Genomic DNA, 17,819 nt, shown 5'->3' on the forward strand with positions numbered 1-17,819 from the left:
GGCCAACTGGAGTTTGCACACAGTGAGCTTGGTGAAGTCACGGCCTGAATTTCTACCACGTGTTTCATATTAACCCCTTGAAATTTTCTCATGGGACCCCTGAGGCAGCATGAAGAGATAACTGTGCAAACCTGAGGACTTTCTAGGCCTCCCCTTTCCTTTCACTAATCACCTACAATCCCAATATCCACCCCCTAAACCTTTTCTAATAAAATTATGCCCTGCCTTAAAGCCATCTCAGGGAGACAGGTTTGAGCTTGACCCCTGTTGCAATAGAAAGCTTTTCTTTTGTCAAAAACCCAGAGTCATAGCCTTGGCTTCTAGTGCATCAGGCAGCAATCACTTTTTGCTTGATAACACCATTTTTCATAAGTACCTGAAACTGGATTCACTAATTATGTCAGCTAATGTTGACACTGATAGAGGTAAACAACTCATTTCTTATTTATAAATCTGCAACTGTTGACAAGAAAAGCCATTGGCTTGGTTATAACTTTTGAAATGTGCTGCAATTATCCAGGTGTGGTGGCTCATGCCTGTAATTCCGGCACTTTGGGAGGCCGAGGCAGGCGGATCACAAGGTCAGGAGATCGAGACCACCCTGGCTAACACGGTGAAACCCTGTCTCTACTAAAAATACAAAAAATTAGCTGGGCATGGTGGCAGGCGCCTGTAGTCCCAGCTCCTAGGGAGGCTGAGACAGGAGAATGGCGTGAACCCAGGAGGCGGAGCTTGCAGTGAGCCGAGATGGCGCCACTGCACTCCAGCCTGGGCAACAGAGTGAGACTCCGTCTCAAAAAACATAACAATAATAATAAAAAATAGAAAGAAATGTGCTGCAATCACAAAATTTCCCAGAACTTTATCTTATATGACTGTTTTCCTCCAGCTCATGGACAGCTATGTCTGAATCAACAGCAGTCCATAGGGCACTGCCCGAGGTATCAGATGATGTCTAAAAGGATTCAGTAGGAGGAGCAGGCATCTGGGAATATACCAAAGGGAATAAAGTCAACACCTGGTAACAATATCTGCACTCCCAAGTTCAATGCAGCATTATTCACAATAGCCAGGATATGGAAATGACTTCTGTCTGTCAACAGATGAATAGATAAAGATTTGGCATACTGTATACACAAAATGGGATACTATTCAGCCTTCAAAAAAGCATAAAGGCCAGGCATGGTGGCTCATGTCTTAATCCCAGCACTCCGGGAGGCTGAGGTGGGCAGATCACTTGAGCTCAGGAGTTTGAGACCAGCCTGGGCACCATGGTGAAACCCTGTCTCTACAAAAAAGTACAAAAAAGTTAGCCAGGTGTCATGGCATGCATCTGTAGTCCCAACTACCAGGGAGGCTGAGGTGGGTGGATCACTTAAGCCAGGGAGGTCAAGACTGCAGTGAGCCATGATTGTGCCACTGCACTCCAGCCTGGGTGATAAAGTGAGACCCTGTCTCACAAAAAAAAAGCAGTGTGGAACTGTGCCGCTTGCTATAACATTGATGACTGGAAGACATTATGCTAAATGAAACAAGGCAGATACAGAAAGGAAAATACTGCATGACCTCATTTATATGTGGAATCTTTTTTTTTTAAAGTGAATATACAGAGATAGAGAATACAACAGTGGTTACCAGGAGTTGAGGAGGAGAGCAGGGAGGAGATGTAGGTCAAATGATACAAAGCAGCAGATATATACGATGAACAAGTCTAGAGATCCAGCGTACAACATGAGGACTATACTTAAAAATGTCACATTGCACTTGGGATTTTTGCTAAAAGAGTAGACTTTACGTGTCCTTGCCACCTAAATGAGTAACTGTGAGATGATGGATAGGTTAATTTTCTTGACTACCATAATCATTTTACTATCTTCATATCAAAATATCATGCTGTACACCTTATATAAATACAATAAAAATTATTATTAAAAAAGAAAGAACAGGCTGAGAATGGTGGCTTATGCCTGTAATCCCAACACTTTGGGAAGTTGAGGTAGGGGATCACTTGAGACCAGTAGTTCAAGATCAGCCTGGGCAACATAGCAAGACCCTATCTCTACAAAAAATAAAAATAAAAAAATTAGCCAGATATGGTAGCATGCACCTGTAGTCCTAGTTACTCTGGAGACTGAGGCAGGAGGATTCTTTGAGACATGATCATGCCACTGCACTCCAGTTTGGAGGACAGAGCAAGACCCCAACTCTAAAACAACACACAAAAATACAGCCATTTCTCCTGGGTGAAATGGGGGAGCTCAGACTATTTTGTTTTATTTGTCGGGAGTCTAAAGCCCATGTGAGCCAACTTAAGAAAATTCTGTTTGTATTTGAGTGTTCTTTATTGGAAAGAAATGGACTTTTCCCTAATGAGCCCATTTTACAAATCGAGAGCTCCAAATGCCCGGTTCCAGCCCCCATGATATAGATGGGCAGCAATGAGGACCAGAAATGCTGGGAAGTGTCCTTGTCATGCAAGGAAAACTTGGAACTTCAAGGATCCATCATGGGATGCAGGACAGTAGGCTCCACCCCTCTCCCTGCTTTCCAGTAAATGATGTTCAGGGCTCACATGCCTCTTCCAAGGCATGATGTGGGGTTGCAGTTCTGATCCCAGCAGAGAACAAGGCTCCTGTGAAACAATTAGTTTTGGCTCAGAGGCAAAAAATGGAAACCCCATTCCTGTATTTACCCTTCATTCTTTCCTTACCTCATACAGCTGGTTCCAGGTTTGATTGCATCATATACATAAATAAATAATCTCCTGCTTTCCTGGTTTGGTTTAGTTTTGCTGGAGAGAGGAGTTTATGTGTTCGTCCCATGACTAGCTGGGTGGTCAAGAGATTGGAAAGTAGGAGTTCTAGTTTAGACCAAGTCTCATCTCAGAAACCACAGAGTAGAACTGATCCCAAACGTCATCATCCCTGTAGGGAAAAGAAAGAGAGATCAGACTGTTACTGTGTCTATATAGAAAGGGAAGACATAAGAGACTCCATTTTGAAAAAGAGCTGTACTTTAAACAATTGCTTTGCTGAGATGTTGTTAATTTGTAGCTTTGCCCCAGCCACTTTGACCCAACCTGGAGCTCACAAAAACATGTGTTGTATAAAATCAAGGTTTAAGGGATCTAGGGCTGTGTCAAAGTGGCTGGGGCAAAGCTACAAATTAACAACATCTCAGCAAAGCAATTGTTTAAAGTACAGCTCTTTTTCAAAATGGAGTCTCTTATGTCTTCCCTTTCTATATAGACACAGTAACAGTCTGATCTCTCTTTCTTTTCCCTACACATCCCAATAGCACCTGCCTGACTAATGCATCATGCTCTGCTGACTCCATATGTGGCTGGTTTCCTGGATCCGATTCTGACTGATGGTATATTAGTCTGTTCTCACGCTGCTAATAAAGACATACCACAGACTGGGTAATTTATAAAGAAAAAGAGGTTTAATGGACTTATGTGTTCCACGTGGCTGGGGAGGCCTCACGATCATGGTGGAAGGTGAAGGAGGAGCAAAAGCACATCTTACATGGTGGCTGGCTAAAGAGAGAAAGCATGTTCAGGGGAACTCCCCTTTATAAAACCATCAGATCACATGAGACTTGTGCACTATCACAAGAACAGCACCAGAAAGATCCACCCTCATGATTCAGTTACCTCCCACTGGGTCCCTCCCATGACACATGGGAATTATGGGAGCTACAATTGGAGATTTGGGTGGGGACACAGCCAAACCATATTAGATGGCTTATTTGGTTTCTATGTAGAACCTCTGCTTTTCATTCAAAAGTCTTCATTTAGCCACAGATAAGCTCTGTCCCTAACTTCCACTGATGGAATGTACACATAAGAAACTTCCACTGATGGAATGAACACAGAAGGTGCCTACTGGGAAGAAAACTGGCCTGAATCTGAGCTGGGTCAAATGTCTGCAGTCAGTTTGAATGGCTGCTCCTTATGGGAATAATTTACATTCTCAGTAAAATTCTCTAGCAATTTTCTGATTGATTTTAATGAGCTTTAAAGCCTTACGTAGAAGATCCCCCAGCTGATAGTCAGCCTTGGGCATGGATTAAGGGCTTTTAACCAATCTTGCAACAAGTTTAAGCAGATATTCTTTATTGGGTCCAATCTAACCAAAATTATTTTCTTATGTTCTCCCCAGTAACGTGTCATTATTAAGAGAAGTTTGGCTTGCTTAGAGGCCAAATTTAGAGGGTCCTGAAATTTTATTTTCTTTTACACCACTTTCCAGCATGTTACCTGATCAGTTGTTTATTATCTTTGCTGTTGAATGGAGTGATCATTCCAAGGGCCTGAGGCAGGAGGCCCAGGCACAGTGGAAACTCTCCCAAAGACCAGGATCTTTGTTTTGTTCCCTGACATATGCTGAGCACCAGGAATAGTGAACGAATGAAACAAATTGTGAGGCTTTAAAGAGCTGAAATATTTAAACACTGGGCACAAGGTTGTTGCTTAATCAGTGCTAGATCCTTACCTCCCCCTTGTGTCCAGGTCTACTTGTTACTGCAGTTAAACCACTTGCTGATCCTCAAACAACTAGTTAGTGGCAAAGCCAGGCCTAGGACCCCAGTCTCTACTGTTCCAACTAACCCATTCGCAGGCAGGAGCACTTTGAATGGTCTCTTATTTTTAAAAAATTAAATTAAAATTGTCTATTTATTTAGAGACAGAGTCTTACTCTGTAGCCCAGGCTCGAGTGCAGTGGTGCAATCATAGCTCACTGTAACCTCCATCTCCTGGCCTCAAAAAGTGTTTGAATTACAGGTGCAAGGCACTGTACCTGGCCCGAATGTTCTGTTCAGACAAAGCCACCTCTAAGTCGCTGTGGGGCCCCAGACAAGTGATTTTTGAGGAGTCCCTATCTATAGGAACAAAGTAATTTAAAAAATGTATTTCAGAATTTACAGGCCCATGTGAGATATGATTTTTTTAAATGAAGATTTAGAGTAATGGGTAAAAAAGAGGTATTTGTGTGTTTGTTTATTGTTCAGTCAGTGAATGTACAGCTTCTGCCTCATATCCAGGCACCATCTCTTCCTGCTTTGTTGTTAAATGTTCCATTCCTGGGTAATTTCATGTCTGCCATCGTGGATATGCCGTGGCTCCTTGAACCTGCTTGTGTTGAAGCAGGATCTTCCTTCCTGTCCCTTCAGTGCCCTAATACCATGTATTTAAGGCTGGACACATCACCACTCCCAACCTGCCTCACCCACTGCGTCACTTGTGATCACTGGCTTCTGGTGACTCTCACCAAGGTCTCTATCATGCCCCGTTATAATGACTACAAAAGCAAGTCTTACCTATAGGAAAATAAGAATTATAACCCTTTTACTGGTCATGTGAAACTTACCATTTGCAATTTGTACAGCATAAACACAGAACAGCACATCTTTCAATGCCTGCATCCTGAAGGCATTTTGTTTATGTCTTTCAATCTGGCTGTGCTATTGTTGGTGTTTAACAGTCTCCCCAGCTACACTGGAAACTTCCAGAAGGCACTTTTCACTTGCTTGTGTGTTTTTCCCAGTGTCTATTAGAGGCCTTTGCACAGGGTAGGCTCTTTGGAGCAGCTGAAGGTCACACATCCCATGAGCGGGCAGCAGGGTCAGAGGTGGCCCCCGTGTTGCCTAAGCAAGACTCTCCCCTGCCCTCTGCCCTCTGCACCTCCGGCCTGCATGTCCCTGTGGCCTCTTGGGGGTACATCTCCCGGGGCTGGGTCAGAAGGCCTGGGTGGTTGGCCTCAGGCTGTCACACACCTAGGGAGATGCTCCCGTTTCTGGGAACCTTGGCCCCGACTCCTGCAAACTTCGGTAAATGTGTAACTCGACCCTGCACCGGCTCACTCTGTTCAGCAGTGAAACTCTGCATCGATCACTAAGACTTCCTGGAAGAGGTCCCAGCGTGAGTGTCGCTTCTGGCATCTGTCCTTCTGGCCAGCCTGTGGTCTGGCCAAGTGATGTAACCCCCCTCTCCAGCCTGTGCACAGGCAGCCTGGGAACAGCTCCATCCCCACCCCTCAGCTATAAATAGGGCCTCGTGACCCGGCCAGGGGAAGAAGCTGCCGTTGTTCTGGGTACTACAGCAGAAGGTAAGCCGGGGGCCCCCTCAGTTCCTTCTCGGCCTTGTCTCTCTCAGATGTAACTGAGCTGTGGGCCAGGAGGAAAAGGCCGGGAGGAGGCACGGTGATGACTGAAAAACCTCTCCCCTCTCATAAGACCAGTCATCCGGACGCGGGCTTTCCCCCACTCGGTGCCCACCCGGGGTCTTACAGGAGGAGCTGCTCCTCCTCAGCAATAGGACAAGATGGTCAGGTCTTCCTGCTTCCGCTGAGAAGAGTTAGGGTCCTCAGGGACGGAGCAGACTGGTACAGGAACAGAGTCATCATGGCCAAGAGTCCACCGGGTTCTCTTGCCATCAGAAGGAATAGCAGGGCTTGTGCAGGAATTGGGGCTGGAGGGAAGGGCCGGGCTAGGTCAGTCTCCAGCTGGGATCCCCAGAGTGGTCACCCTACCTCTCCCTCGAGACAGACTGCCTGACTGTGTGTCATCAGGCTGGTCACCGTCTCCCTGAACCTCGATTTGCTCACCTATAAAATGGAACTAATAATGATGCCTGGGCTCCCTGTCTCAGGGGCTCTGGTATAGCTGAAGAGAACTAATATAACATGAAAGTGCTTTCTAAGCTTTGGGATAAGCTAAAAGGCAGATTCCAATTTTATTCGAGGGCAGCGTAGATTGGTGCTTCAGCTCGTGGATGACAGAGTCAGGGGGCCTGGTTCTGAGTCCTAGTTCTGTCTCTTCCCAGCTGTGTGATGTTGAACAAGTCACTGGACCTCTCTGTTCCTCTGCAAACCAGCATGAACCAATTCATTAACTACTTCTCCAGGATGCAGTAGGTCCCAGGGACTATCCTAGGAATGTGGGCTGTATTAGTAAACACAACAGGGGGAACCCTGTTCCGGGGCTCACATTCACATCAGAGCAAACAGACAAAGACGCTGGACAGAATAAGTGCATAACTACATGGTACAGAGGGTTATAAGGAGGGAAAAGGGGAGCTGGATGAGAGAGTTGAGAGTGCTCGGCGTGGTGGGGAAAGCTGCAGGGTGAAATACTGCATCAGGGAAACCTCAGGGAAGGTGAGGACTATGGTGAGGTCAGAGGGGTTGATATGAGAACGGTGCCCTGCAAATGGCAGGCACCACAGGAGCGTGAGCCGTCATCTTCACCTTTAGCATTCAGCCCGGGAGAAGTAGGGAGACATAGAAGGGGCAGGTGCTGGCCAAGAGGCAGGGGCAGGAGGGGAGAAGGCGGAGGGGCACTCAGGGCACCATTACTCCCAGGACGCGGCTGCGTGCAGACCTGGAACCAGCCTAGGGAGCAGCCGCAGATCACAACTGAGAACAAACGACAGTCTCTGCCTCAAAAATGGCCCATGGAATTGCGTCTCTGGAGACGCTGCCTTAGCAGGAGCAGCACAGTGAGCGGGCTGCATCGACCAGCGCCATCCAAACCCCGAACAGTTGGCACTTGTCAGGCAGGACTTCCCAGCAGTCGGTTCCCACAGGTTTCCCCTGATGACCTGATTTGATGTGACTGTCTAGATTAGGTGTGAACTGGTGGCTTAGGCTTCTCTGCACAGAAAGGCCTGCAAGCAGCAGAGAGAGTTTTCTGTTCTGTTTTTCCATGTCATGTGGCTCTTCCTGAGAACAGCGGATGGAGTCAAATGCATGGGGAGTGGGGTGAGATGGTAGCTGAGGTCAAAAGTCAAAGTCTCTTTGGCATTTGAATGACTGAAGCAGAACAAAACACACCAGGTACTTCAGCAGCTGCACCGTGTTGAGGGCAGGTGCTGGTTACGGGTCTGGGTGAGGGAAGCCAGCTGCCAATGTAAGAAGAATGACTGGGTGTGCTTAGGTGAAGCAGAAAAATCTAGGCATCAAGGTGGCCTTGAGTCAGTGATGACACGCTACAGCTCCAAGGAAGCCTGGCCTAGCCCTGGGGGGACAGAAAAGACTAAGAAGTGACGATATTGCAGTACACCCCCCTCCACAAGAAATGAGTGAGATGTGGTACAAAATGTTAGAATTGAATGAATCAATAGAATAAACGTTCATCCCTTCAATCAAGAAGAGTCAGATGAAATGAATTAGCAGGGCCAGCCCAAGAACCTTCTCTTCTGGAGGTCTCAGGGTAGCTTTCATTTGTAGCAGCTGAGGCTGAAGCCCAGCTGCAAGGCCTTTGAGAGAACGTGGTGCTGGACCCGTGTCTACGGCAGGGGTTCTAAACCCTGCTTACATATCAGAGTCACCTGAGAATTTTCTTTTTTTTTTTTTTTTTTTATACCTGGTCCCAGCACAGACTAAGGAATCCAACTACCATTGGGCAAGCCATGCTAGGTATGCATGCCTTTGGGGCTCTGCAGGGGACAGCGCTATGCAGGGATGGTTGAGAGCTGGTTTTGGGGTTGAGACACGTGGGAAATACTTGGACTTTGGGCTGAGCCTGTGGTGCTCAATCCCGGCTGCATGTTAGGACCACAGGGAGATGAAAAAACCATCCCCAGCCCTCACCCTAGGGCCCTCGAATGAGCATCTCAGGGGTCTAGGAGGCCTCCACAAAGACCTACTGATTGGCACACACTTGTTTCTCTAGGAAGAGAACTTACAGCTGCAGGCAGGAGCATGTCTTAATCTGCTTGGGCTGCCATAAGTACCACAGACTGGGAGGGTTTAACAACAGAAATGTGTTATCTCACAGTTCTGGAAGCTAGAAGCCTGGGAGCCAGCCATCAGCAGAGTTGGTTTCCTCTGGGTCCTCTATCCTTGGCTTGTAGATGGCCGTCTTCTCTCTGTGTCCCCACATGGTCTTCCCTCTGTGTCCCCACATGGTCTTCCCTGTGTGTGTGTCCGTGTCCTCATCTCCCCTTCTCATAAGGACACAGGTCATATTAGATCAGGGCTCACCCTCTTGGCCTCATTTTCACTTAATCATTTCTTTAAAGATCCTGTCTCCAAATAATGGTCACATTCTGAGGTCCTGGGGTTGAGGACTTCAACATAGGCATTATGGCCGTTGGGGGAGGTAGGACATAATTCAGCTGATATTGGTGCATTTTGCACTTGGATCATGTAGATATTTTCCATGGAGCTTTGAATCCATTTCTTCTTTTTTTTGTAGACATGAATGGATTTATTCTGGGCTAAATGGTGACAGGGAATATTGAGACAATGAAAAATCTGGTTAGATGGCACTTAACGGTCAGTTAATAACCACCTTTCACCCTTTGCAAAATGTTATTTCAGGGTATGTGGAAGCGAGCACCCCAGTCTGAGATGGCTCCTGCCGGCGTGAGCCTGAGGGCCACCATCCTCTGCCTCGTGGCCTGGGCTGGCCTGGCTGCAGGTGACCGGGTGTACATACACCCCTTCCACCTCGTCATCCACAACGAGAGTACCTGTGAGCAGCTGGCAAAGGCCAATGCCGGGAAGCCCAAAGACCCCACCTTCATACCTGCTCCGATTCAGGCCAAGACATCCCCTGTGGATGAAAAGGCCCTACAGGACCAGCTGGTGCTAGTCGCTGCAAAACTTGACACCGAAGACAAGTTGAGGGCTGCGATGGTCGGGATGCTGGCCAACTTCTTGGGCTTCCGTATATATGGCATGCACAGTGAGCTATGGGGCGTGGTCCATGGGGCCACCGTCCTCTCCCCAACGGCTATCTTTGGCACCCTGGCCTCTCTCTATCTGGGAGCCTTGGACCACACAGCTGACAGGCTACAGGCAATCCTGGGTGTTCCTTGGAAGGACAAGAACTGCACCTCCCGGCTGGATGCACACAAGGTCCTCTCTGCCCTGCAGGCTGTACAGGGCCTGCTGGTGGCCCAGGGCAGGGCTGATAGCCAGGCCCAGCTGCTGCTGTCCACGGTGGTGGGCGTGTTCACAGCCCCAGGCCTGCACTTGAAGCAGCCGTTTGTGCAGGGCCTGGCTCTCTATACCCCTGTGGTCCTCCCACGCTCTCTGGACTTCACAGAACTGGATGTCGCTGCTGAGAAGATTGACAGGTTCATGCAGGCTGTGACAGGGTGGAAGACTGGCTGCTCCCTGACGGGAGCCAGTGTGGACAGCACCCTGGCTTTCAACACCTACGTCCACTTCCAAGGTAAGGCAAACCCCTCTGCCGGCTCTGGCCCTAGGACTTAGTTTCCAATATGTAGCTGAGATCAGCAGGTCAGGCCTTGGAGATGGGCAGGGGGCAGGCCTGCGGACATACCTGGTGACCACCCTTGAGAAGTGGGGAAGTGGCTGCTCCGCTGGGTCCCTGGATGGGCCGTCCACCTCCTGGACCTGCTGCCCTACTATGTGCACGACTATACAACATCCTTTTTCTTACATCATTTAATCCCCTTATGATGTGGTGAAGAGGTATTTGTGCCTTCGTTTACTAGTGAAGAAATAGAGACTCGGAGAAACAAAGTGCCTTGCTCAAGATGGCACAGCCACCAGTGGGGGTCCTGGGATTGAAACCCACATCTCCTGGCCCCACAGCCGAGTTCTACACTCATAAGGGACAGGTTCATATCTCTTGAGAAGGTCAGGAACTGGGGTCCCTGGCCCATGCAGAAATAAGCAATTGGCTTGCTTAAATCCCTTTCATGTTAGGAGGGGCATTACTGAAAACCCTCTACTACAAAGATTGTTGATTTTTTTTTTTTTTTTAAATTTATTGAGACAGGGTCTTGTTCTGTCACCCATGCTGCAGTGTAGTGGTGCCATCATTGCTCACTGTAGCCTTGAACTCCTGGCCTCAAGCGATCCTCCCACCTCTGCCTTCCAAAGTGTTGGGATTAAAGGTGTGAGCCACTGCACCCAGCCACAGATTGCTTAAAGCATTCATTTAACAAATACTTGTTGAGGATTTGCTACTTGTAAGACTTTAAGCCTGGCATCTCAGAGGAGGCCAGAGGAGGGCTGTATAGGCCCTGCCTCCAGGCTTTTAAAGGTCAATGGGCAAATGCCTAGGATTTGGAGCTGCAGGGAAACGTGCTCCACAAGGTACTCAGGGAAGCCTCGGAGCCCTCAGAGGACAGAGGTCACTGGGGAGTGGAGAGCAGGCCTTGCCTGGCAGTGAGGGAAACAGGGCTGGTGAAGCTAGGAGCAAGCATGATGAGCCCAGCCTGCAGAGTTTGGGGCAAGGAACGAGGATGGGGCGGTTGGCTTGGCATGAGTGTTGAACCAGAAAATGGGCCTGGGGAGGGCAGAGCTGGAGACACTTTGAACGCCATGCTTGGTAGGTGTGGGAATGGGGACGCGTTCTGTTCAGAGGTCATCCCGGAAGCCTGCCGTGTGCGGACTGGAGGCAGGGAGGATTGTTTGAAGGTTACGCAAGAGTCCAGGCACACAGTCACGGGAACACGTGCTCAGGGAGCAGCTCGGCAAATCCATGGGTGGGGTGGGGCTGAGGGGTGTGTCTAAGAGACACTGAGGAGGCTCTGTCAAGATGTTAACCTCGTGAGGGACAGAGAGCCAGGTGGGAGGTGAAAGACAAGACCGTGGAGAAAGAGGTTCAGTGGCGCATAGTGATTTTTCTTACCACGACAACCTCCTTGAGGTCTTTCCCTTCGGGTTCAGGGGGAGGTGATAGATGGGGGGATTGCTCAGCCCTAGCACTGACTGGTCACAGGGGCAGAGACCAGCCCGAGGGTTGCCCGGTTGAGGGTGGCAGCACACTGTGCAGGGCAGAGCAGGGACACATGGACTTAGCCTGCTGTCCCTAGGAGAAGTGCTGGGAGGAGCGCTCACTGAGAAGGAGGGTCCTGCAGAAGGCAAAGGCAAGAAAGCCAGTGGCGTCTGAAATGGGTCTCCCTTCGAAAGAGAGCACATCCACCTGACCCAGACCACAGAGCCAGGCCAGGAGGAAGAGGAGGAAGAATAAAAAAGCCAACCACATCGGGACTCAAAGGAAGCCCAGGATCCTCGCCGGCCTCCACCGCATGCTGCCCTGACCCTGCCCCACTTCCTAACCTTTGCTGGCCTCAGTTTCCGTCAAAGGAGGCAGCCACTTCCTGCCCACATGGTCTGTCCAGTGAGGAGATCGGGGGCTGTCTCAGGACCTCTAGGTTTCCCTTTAGCAATGATGTTCTATTTACGTGACCTCAGCAGGCAGCTAGATGTGTCCCACTAGAGAGGACCTGAGGATCTGGGGCCTGATGGGCTCCAGGGTACCGTTTGCCCAGTGCTTGCTGTGCTCCTGAGCATGGGGCGCTGGCCCTGGCAGTTTCCATGACACCAGGTCCTGACTTGACCTCGACAGATTTACCTAGCCTCCGGATGAGAATGGTGAGCTGTGCGTGTCAGACGAGCAGAGGGAAGACGGCAGCCACTCTCATGTCAAATCCCAGCGTCTTTTGGGAGGCAGCTTCCCTTTTTTGGTTTAGTTTGTTGGAAGAAAAGAATTGTCCTTTTCCCCCCTCTAAACTAAAAGCTTTGCCAGCCCAGGTGGGCAGCACCGAGGTCCCTGCAGGGAACGTGCAAGGGGAACCCTGCAGTTTCCCGCTCACATGCCCTTCCGAGACTGCGTGCTCCGAGGACTGAGGACGAGAAATATGCCAGGTCTGCCACTGCCTTCTTACGAGACCCGGATCCAGGGGAGGCACAGCCATGCCCAGCTCCTGCCTGCCAGTTCTGTCCTCCCAGCTGCCCTACTTTCATGCTGGGACTTCCAATTCAGTACAAAGGGAGACCTCACTGTTTCTGAACCATCTCTACTCAGACTCCCAAGTGCCACGTGCCCAGGGGACTGTTCTGTGACAAACTCATACACAACTTCACCCTATTCTCCTAAGAACAACTGCAGAATAGGCCTTTCAGGATGCGTGGGAGGACAGCCGAGGGCAGGGATGTGCTGGCGTAAGGTCGAGGCAGAGGGTGGGCTGCTGTCATGGAAAGACCCCACGTAACTGCCTCACACACAAGTTTGTGTCCTTCTCCCACAACGGGCTCTCCCGAGTTCTCTGTCATCTCCACGGCCCTGTGAGCAGGAGGGGAAACAGAGGGCTCACCCCTGCCCCCAAGGCCCAGTGTGCAAATCCATTCATCACAACGAGGTTGTGTGAGTCTCCCCAGTAGCAAGGGCTGCTGAGGAATGGAGCCCTCGTTTCCGGGGCCTGCGTGGCCCGCTCTGTATTCTATGACTGTGATGGGGGAGGGTGGGGCCCACAGGACAGCTGGCGGGTTCTGCCATGGCTGGGGCTAGACATGGATTAAAAAGCGAGTATGAGCAGGGGCCTCTAGGAGTGGTGGGATAGTGCGGTGGTGGCCACATGTCATTCTACGTGCGTCCAAACCTACAGAATGTAAAACACCAGGAGGGAGACCCAAAGAAAACTATCAACTTTGAGTGCTGAGGACGTGTCAATGTAGGTTCGTCAGTTGCAACAAATGGGTCACTCTGGTGTGAGATGTTGATCACGGGGGAGGCTGTGTAGTGGCGGACAAGAGTTATATGGGAACTTTCTGTACTTTCTGCTCAATTTTGCTGTGAACCTAAAGTCACTCTAAAAAAATAACATCTCTTAAATTTTTTAAAAAGTGAGTGTGTCAAACCACAGCCTTTGGGTCAGGACAGTTCTAGGTTTGAGTTGACCTGGCAGGTACCAGTGGCGTATGTCCCTTAAGGTGACAGATGCAAAACCCCCGGTTTGGTGCCTGGCATGTTGTGTGTCTTGCAGGTGGCGGTTAGGGCTGCCTCAGTGAACTCAAATGGCTGCATTTTACAGGAGAAAGATTTGAGCCACACTTGCGGTCCTGTGGCCAGGAGAATGCAGAGTGGCCTGGGGCGGGCCAAGGAAGGAGGCTGAGGCAGGGCGAGGGGCAGGATCTGGGCCTTTGTTGTCTGCCAGCCCTCATTCCTGCCCCTGTCCTGGGTGACTCTTCCCTCCCTGTCTCCTGTCTGGATTTCAGGGAAGATGAAGGGCTTCTCCCTGCTGGCCGAGCCCCAGGAGTTCTGGGTGGACAACAGCACCTCAGTGTCTGTTCCCATGCTCTCTGGCATGGGCACCTTCCAGCACTGGAGTGACGTCCAGGACAACTTCTCGGTGACTCAAGTGCCCTTCACTGAGAGTGCCTGCCTGCTGCTGATCCAGCCTCACTACGCCTCTGACCTGGACAAGGTGGAGGGTCTCACTTTCCAGCAAAACTCCCTCAACTGGATGAAGAAACTGTCTCCCCGGTAGGAGCCTCCCGGTCTCCCCTGGAATGTGGGAGCCACACTGTCCTGCCCAGGCTGGGGGCGGGGTGGGGAGTAGACACACCTGAGCTGAGCCTTGGGTGCAGAGCAGGGCAGGGTCGTGGTGGCACGGCGCTGGGCAGGCGGCCTGTGTGTCTGTCTACCAGTCCTCCATCCAGCCAGCACCCAGCTCTCCAGTTAGTGTCTGTCTTTCAAGTGCAGGCAAGGTAAAGGAGGAGAGGAAGAATGCTTTTTCTACACTTACACTTGCCTGGTAGTTTCGGAGGGGGAGAAAACATTGCAATCCGCCCTCTGAGAGAGGACCATTTTGGCCCCACACCTGACACACAGCACACCTGTGTCATCCAAGAGCTTCTTGGAACTGACTTGCCAGGAGGGTTCGGACTTCGCGTGAGCGGGGGTGGGACCTTCTCAGGGAGCGTCCTTGACTCCAGAACGCCCTTGCTGGCGACTGGCGGCTGGGTGGGGATAGGTGTTGTTAGCTCCTCTTTCCTGCTGCAATTCCTTTCCACAGAGCCCTGGACTCAAACTACACATCACCCCAGATCATCGAGGCCTGGAAATCTGCTCCCAGAGGCAGGCATTGAGTGACACGATGGCTTGACATCAACTCTGGGTGTTTTTTATGTTTTAAAAATTGTGATGGTAAAATATACATAACAAAATTTGCCATCGTAACCATTTTCGAGTGCACAGTTCAGTGGTACTAGGCACATTCACACTGTTGTGCAGCCATCACCCCCGTCCATCTCCATTTATCTTCTCATCTTCCCAAACCGAAGCTCTGTCCTGCTGAAACACTAACTCTCCATTTCCCCTTCCCCTTGGCCCCTGGCAACCACCACGATGTCCTCGAGGTTCACCCATGTTGTAGCACATGTCAGAATGTCCTTCCTTTTGAAGGCTGAATAATATTCCATTGCATGTGGTTACCACCTTTTGTGTATCCACTCATCCATCGACGGACACGTGGGTTGCTTCCACCTTTGAGCTGCTGTGAATAGTGCAGTGTACCCTGTAAACATGGGTATACTGTCAGCTCTTATAAGTGCTTGATACATCACTGGAAATGTCCATGGGCTCTGAAGGATGCCAAAAGATGGAAGAGGCTCTATACGAAGATCAATCGAGTTGACATAGCAACGTGTCAAGCACGAGGTTGACACTGTACCCTCCCGCCTCTCTCCTTTTCATGGGTGTCATGTCATCAAGAACACTGCTGTGGCAGTAGTAAGACACAGTGCATTATTTTAGAGAATAGCATTTAAAAATTACCCAAGTAACACACCTTCAATGCAGCCAACCTAAAAACAGAATGCACCAAAGGACAACCATTCCTAGGTCCTCATCGGTAAATGTTCTATGTCCCTCGCATAGTATTTCAAATGACATGAAGGATTTTTATTGTAGGTTTTGCCGAAATTTTCCCCAAGGGGGAGGATGACTTAGTTGGGTGATGGGGGGAGCAAACATCCCTGTCGTCAGGGTTGGGTGCAAGGAGCATATGCCTGCCTGGCCTCTGGGAGAGCGCTCGCTGTGTGGCCTGGAGCCTTCCTAACTGTGCATCATCTCCCCAGGGCCATCCACCTGACCATGCCCCAACTGGTGCTGCAAGGATCTTATGACCTGCAGGACCTGCTCGCCCAGGCTGAGCTGCCCGCCATTCTGCACACCGAGCTGAACCTGCAAAAACTGAGCAATGACCGCATCAGGGTGGGGGAGGTATGTGCGAGCCTGTGTCTGTGCCTGACCTGGGTTCCGAGTGTTCACAGGGTGGGAGGCATGGATGGAAGGGACACAGAGGAGGCTATGGGTGGGGCCAGCAGGGCAAGAGGGAGCGGAGAGTAGGGCCAAAGGTGGGAGAGAAGTAGCCAGAGCACTCTGGGGCTTTCCAGGTGCACAGCAGCAAATCCCTCCCCATCCCTGCTGTGCCTCCTCCTGCTAGGTGTGTGTTCCACGGTCCTGCTCGGCCTTGCCTTGCCTCAGGGTCCTCCAGGGTTCCTATAGTGGAGTTGAAACCGGGATGAAGACAGCAAGCACCCCTGGACCTGGTGCCCTGGGCCCAGCCCCTTCTTCAGGGAAATGCTGAGCAGCAGACAGAATGTCCCCCTGCCATGTGGCACCATGCACATCTGCAGCTACCAAGGATGTGCCTTGATGTTCTGGGCCCTGTGCTCAGTGCTGGGGAGAAAGTGGGAGTTCTTACGGGGGCCAGCGGGAAGAGCCCTCTGTGCTAAGTTAGCTAAGCCCTGGCACTGGTGGGCCATGGCCAAGGGAGCCAGGAATTCTGCCTGGGACATCAGGGCAGAATGTGAAGATGGGAGGATGTAAGGGGTGTGTTAGGGAGGAGCCGGCATGTGAGTTTGGCCATTGTGGCCGATTAACGGTCATCTACACACAGACACACCCTTGCCTACACTGAGGGGCAGGCATACACTGTGCATCCTCCTGGCAGGCTGGAAAATGTCCCCCTCCAGGACAGTGCACAGCACAGAGGTCCTGAGCCCACCCCGGCCCTCTAGCCCTCAGCACCCTGGGTCACCCAGTGGGCCCTCAGAATGATCCTGATGTCTGCTGCTTTGCAGGTGCTGAACAGCATTTTTTTTGAACTTGAAGCGGATGAGAGAGAGCCCACAGAGTCTACCCAACAGCTTAACAAGCCTGAGGTCTTGGAGGTGACCCTGAACCGCCCATTCCTGTTTGCTGTGTATGATCAAAGCGCCACTGCCCTGCACTTCCTGGGCCGCGTGGCCAACCCACTGAGCACAGCATGAGGCCAGGGCCCCAGAACACAGTGCCTGGCAAGGCCTCTGCCCCTGGCCTTTGAGGCAAAGGCCAGCAGCAGGTAGCAACCCCGGACAAATCAGCGATGTGTCACCCCCAGTCTCCCACCTTTTCTTCTAATGAGTCGACTTTGAGCTGGAAAGCAGCCGTTTCTCCTTGGTCTAAATGTGCTGCATGGAGTGAGCAGTAGAAGCCTGCAGCGGCACAAATGCACCTCCCAGTTTGCTGGGTTTATTTTAGAGAATGGGGGTGGGGAGGCAAGAACCAGTGTTTAGCGCGGGACTACTGTTCCAAAAAGAATTCCAACCGACCAGCTTGTTTGTGAAATAAAAAAGTGTTCCCTTTTCAAGTTGAGAACAAAAATTGGGTTTTAAAATTAAAGTATACATTTTTGCATTGCCTTCGGTTTGTATTTAGTGTCTTGAATGTAAGAACATGACCTCCGTGTAGTGTCTGTAATACCTTAGTTTTTTCCACAGATGCTTGTGATTTTTGAACAACACGTGAAAGATGCAAGCATCTGAATTTCTGTTTGAATGCGGAAGCATAGCTGGTTATTTCTCCCTTGTGTTAGTAATAAACGTCTTGCCACAATAAGCCTCCAAAAATTTTATCTTTCATTTAGCAGCCAAACAGATGTAAACAATTTAGCAGATAGACTGTGCAAACGAAAGTGCTTTCCTGGACTTTGGATGGAATTTCCATGGGAGGTCTGAGCCAGTACTTAGCAGTCCTTTGAAGTTTTAGGTGATGCTTTTCTCTGG

The 17,819-nt window shown here is 50.3% G+C and overlaps 1 protein-coding gene across 1 annotated transcript; it reads left to right on the forward strand.

The window, feature by feature from the left end:
- The first annotated feature begins 6,074 nt into the window (after positions 1-6,074).
- On the forward strand, positions 6,075-17,061 carry AGT (angiotensinogen). Its single transcript, NM_001009032.1, is given in 5 exon segments — positions 6,075-6,110; positions 9,327-10,185; positions 13,986-14,253; positions 15,849-15,993; positions 16,857-17,061. Coding segments are annotated over 4 exon segments (1,458 nt in total). The 5' UTR covers positions 6,075-6,110; positions 9,327-9,329; the 3' UTR covers positions 17,046-17,061.
- The last annotated feature ends 758 nt before the right edge of the window (positions 17,062-17,819 follow it).

This window comes from Pan troglodytes, chromosome 1 (assembly GCF_028858775.2).
Source record: "Pan troglodytes isolate AG18354 chromosome 1, NHGRI_mPanTro3-v2.0_pri, whole genome shotgun sequence".
In the NCBI taxonomy this organism is placed as follows: Eukaryota; Metazoa; Chordata; class Mammalia; order Primates; family Hominidae; genus Pan; species Pan troglodytes.